The sequence below is a fragment of the Primulina eburnea genome, chromosome 16 (assembly GCF_022965805.1).
Source record: "Primulina eburnea isolate SZY01 chromosome 16, ASM2296580v1, whole genome shotgun sequence".
NCBI classification, from domain to species: domain Eukaryota; kingdom Viridiplantae; phylum Streptophyta; class Magnoliopsida; order Lamiales; family Gesneriaceae; genus Primulina; species Primulina eburnea.
Genome location: NC_133116.1, coordinates 6,416,859 through 6,421,043, shown reverse-complemented (window position 1 = coordinate 6,421,043; position 4,185 = coordinate 6,416,859). Strand labels below are relative to the sequence as shown.

The 4,185-nt window shown below is 36.0% G+C and overlaps 1 protein-coding gene across 1 annotated transcript; it reads left to right on the top strand.

Annotated features, from left to right (window-relative positions):
* Window positions 1-201: 201 nt before the first annotated feature.
* On the top strand, window positions 202-3,742 carry LOC140816362 (cyclin-D1-1-like). Its single transcript, XM_073175582.1, has 6 exons — window positions 202-647; window positions 999-1,085; window positions 1,887-1,985; window positions 2,072-2,273; window positions 2,466-2,596; window positions 2,672-3,742. Exons 1-6 carry the CDS (start codon window positions 387-389, stop codon window positions 2,885-2,887), a joined length of 996 nt encoding a protein of 331 aa, XP_073031683.1. The 5' UTR covers window positions 202-386; the 3' UTR covers window positions 2,888-3,742.
* Window positions 3,743-4,185: the final 443 nt, after the last annotated feature.

The window sequence follows — 4,185 nt, the reverse complement described above, 5'->3', positions numbered from 1 at the left end:
TTGGTCCATAGCAGCGTAAAAAATTAAAAATTTTACATAATTTTTTTTATTGGTGAGGTCGGAGATATACGTGTATTAATTAATTGTATCTATAACTATGTATATAAGTTTAAGAAATGTTTATACAAAACAATTAAAAATCTGAAATCAAAATTTTAAAAAAATTGAACAATAGCCAAGGTATCTCTATTTATATACATCCAAACCAATCAGGCAGCAGTGGAGTACGCAGAATCTAAACGGAACACACACAACAAAAAACTACGGTCCCCTCCACCCGCAGTCTCTGCAACCCACGTTTCCTGGTGGTATATTCCGACGAATCGCCGGCGACCTCCGAATCATAGCCCAGTAAAAGATGATCAGAACAGAATGACGAATGACCGATGGTCTCATTCGCCATGTCACTTCAGTGCTCCGACTGCTTCTCCGACCTTCTCTGCTGCGAGGACTCCAATATCATATTTTCCGGCGGCGAAGATGACTCTCCGGAATACTCATCGGATATCCAACCTCGGTTTCCTGACGTCGAAGAATCAATCGCCGGACTTCTAGAAGACGAGAGAGATTTCACCGGAACGAACATCGATAATCATCAATCGATCGATGCGTCTGTCAGAACTGAAACCGTTGCATGGATTCTCAAGGTATACTCCTCTTCTAGGTTGCGATTAATGATTAACGATTTTTTTAAGCACTTTTGGTTTTCAACACTATCATGCGCTCAGTTAGCCTTCGCTTTCAAGGTTTTGATTTGTCAAATGGTAACGTTATTCATTGTCATCTGCGTGATGATCGTATCGGCGCACTTTAGCATGGCTGGCTTGCTATGGCTAGAATTCTCCGGTGGTTACAGGAAGGATTTAATGAATGAGTTAAGCTGAGTGCTGTGATGCTATCACTCACCGCGATGGAACAGTGATCAGCGGCGCAGAATAGAGCTGAAGATGCAGTTTTTGGTATTCGGGAGGACTTGACGAGTTATTTTTTTTGTGCAGGTGCACCGTTATTACGGTTTCCAGCCATTAACGGCGTTTCTCTCCGTCAACTACTTTGACCGTTTCCTCCACTCCCATCAGCTGCCGGTACGATTCCCGTCACCGTCAATTCTTATGGGATTTTATAATCATTTTTCTGGATGTTTTCATAAGAAGTATAGATCAATTAGTCAAAATATGACATATTAGTTTTTCTAAATAATATAATTTGATATATGATGTTTTCCGATGCCAAATATTATTCTTTTTTAAAAGATAATTCACATTTAACAAAATTGCAAATTAATGGTTGGATTAAGAATTTATGTTGACAGCAAAATTAACAAATTAATTACACCATAATTTTATTCCGCAACCCACGAGTAATGAACATTTAATAATGTAATATTGTTTGGTTTGATATTGAAGACAATGTGTCACACTCGCGGAATACATGTAATTAAAGGTCTTTCAATGGATTAATGGCGTAAGATGGAGACTTTTGTCCATTCTGTCAGCTACATTTGCTATTAGTTAGACGCAAACTTTCCATTAATTAATTGAATTATTTTAAACCCTATTTCTAATACTTATCACTATGCTTTTTTCAATGAAGTTGAATTTAAGACATGAATGATCGATCATGGCACGTGAAAATTTTCATTTTTGGATTAATACAGATCTAAAAGTTTGTGAAGCAAAACTTGTCGAAAATTAATTAATATAAAAAAAAATTTAATTTAATTTAATCCCCTAAAAGTGTAAGTTATGGTGGTCTATTTGTTCTTTTGTTTGTTTTGTTACTGATGATTTTGACTAATATTTATTTTATTCTTTTTAATTTTCGTTTCTATTTACGATAAAACTAATACATAATTTTTCAACACGGCTTGATTAAAATAATGACAGATATTGAATGGATGGCCATTGCAATTATTGTCCACTGCGTGTTTGTCATTAGCAGCTAAAATGGAGGAACCTCTGGTTCCTTCTCTTTTGGATCTTCAGGTAATTATAATAATATCGTTGATCCCATGTATTAAATACGGGTCACGTGAAGATTCAATACAATTTAATTAATTCTCATTTCATAGGTCGAAGGTGCGAAGTTTATTTTTGAACCAAGAAATATTCAAAGGATGGAGCTCCTCGTGCTGAGGGTATTAGAATGGAGGCTTCGATCCATTTCTCCCTTTTGCTATCTCAGCTTCTTCGCCCTCAAAATTGACCCAACCGGAACTTATACCGGGTTCCTTGTATCAATGGCAAAAGAAATTATTCTCTCTACTATACAAGGTACCAAATATATTAATTCAAGTTTGCACAATTTTAAATATTATTGGGTTCTATTTATTTATTTTTTTAAAAAAATAAATCTTCAATAATATAAAATTTAAAATCATGTATCGTCTCCAATATATTATTAAATGAATTATTTGTATTTTTTAGTCAAAATATATACGGTGAAATATAATCCACATATGACAGAGACCAGCTTTCTCGAGTTTAGACCATCTTGCATCGCTGCAGCAACAATGCTTTGTGCAGCAAATGATCTGCCGAAATTTTCCTCATTCACAGCTCAACAAGCTCAGTCATGGTGTGACGGACTTCACAAAGTACGAAAATATATTATTTACGATTAAAAAAACGATCAACTTTGTAATGAAGAATAACATTATTTTAATTTGCAGGAAAAAATCACGAGTTGCTACCAATTGATGAGACAAATAATGTCCAATAAGACGAATAAGCAACCAAAGGTGCTACCCCAACTCCGAGTCATGCCTCGGGTGAGTACCTTCTCTAGCGACTCGTCATCTTCCACATCTTCATCCTTCTCGGCTCACAAAAGGAGAAAATTAAATAATCCACCATGGGTGGGTGATGACAAAGAGAGCTCTGATTAAGGAGCGCGGGAGGGGTCTAAAATTAAAAAGAAAACCAACGACTAAAGAAAATGGTGGTCCAATGTTGTCTAAAAAAAAAATCCTCAATATTTTTTCTCAGAGGGTGGAGAAATGAAATTGACTAGAGGTGGTGTAGATAAATAGTAGCTATATGGTGTGTGTGATGAAGAATTTGGACATTTTTGGGAGGTTTTTAATACAAAAAAACCCTTTGTTGGTGGGCATTTCCCATCAATGGATGGGATCGCAGATTCCCAAGGGAAGGGGATTTGGTACATAGTTATTATTATTCTGGTGTGAGAAATTAAAGCGAGAAGAGGAATGAATTATTTAATGTGTGTAGTGGAATCGTGGAGTGAATGGAGTGGGGGAGTGACTGGAAAATTCAAAGGTGGTGTTGATTATTGTCATTGAATTAAGAGCTTCATGGGTGGGACCAAAATGGGCAGTGAAAATCAAAGGGGCCTGTCAAAAATATAAAGATTGGACTTTGAAATTTGAGCTGTGGATGAAATACAAGTCAAACTTCTTCCTTCAATCAATGAGATCAGTGATGATACATGCAGCATTTATATCGGATTCGAGTTTAAATTAAATTTATGTGCACAAACCTACCATTACTGTACTAAAATCTGCAGCAAATACCCCAAGTGAAGAGAACAGAAGATAAGATCAGATCATGGGATGACAAAGAGAGAACATAGATATATTTTCCTTGTTTTAAAAAAATTTATTTTTCGAGTGGTGTAAGTTCACGCAAGGAGTGTGTTCTACACGTGTGGATGTGTGCTTTTTTGGCGGGAATTTCCCCTTTTTTTTTTTTCTTGTCCTGACCGTATATACTGGACTTCAAATTTTTTTTTTCTGGGTGATCATCGCAGGCACGTGTGACGGATACACGTGCATGGCATTCTTTTTATTAATTTTATGGCTTAAAGTTTGGCCTAACTATACGAAGGGTCTTTGGGGCCTTTTCTTAAATTTTGTTTATGGGTGTTGTATTAATTTTTGATGCAATAAAAATCAGACTTTGTATGAATGAATATAATAATTTAATATTTATAACCATGTTCTGAGATTTCTTATTGACTTTAACATCCCCCCCTTCCCCGACCATCGTCCTGGTTATCAGGGACCTGGTTTGCATGTGATTGACAATGAAGATTTTGTAGCTTTGCCATTTGTTTTATTTCTATGTATAAAAAAAGTGTTTAAAGAAGAAAGAGATGGAAATCTTGCGAAGGAGCAGCGATGGCTTCATTGCATGTGAATGGACAGGGTGGGTTGGTCCCTCTACC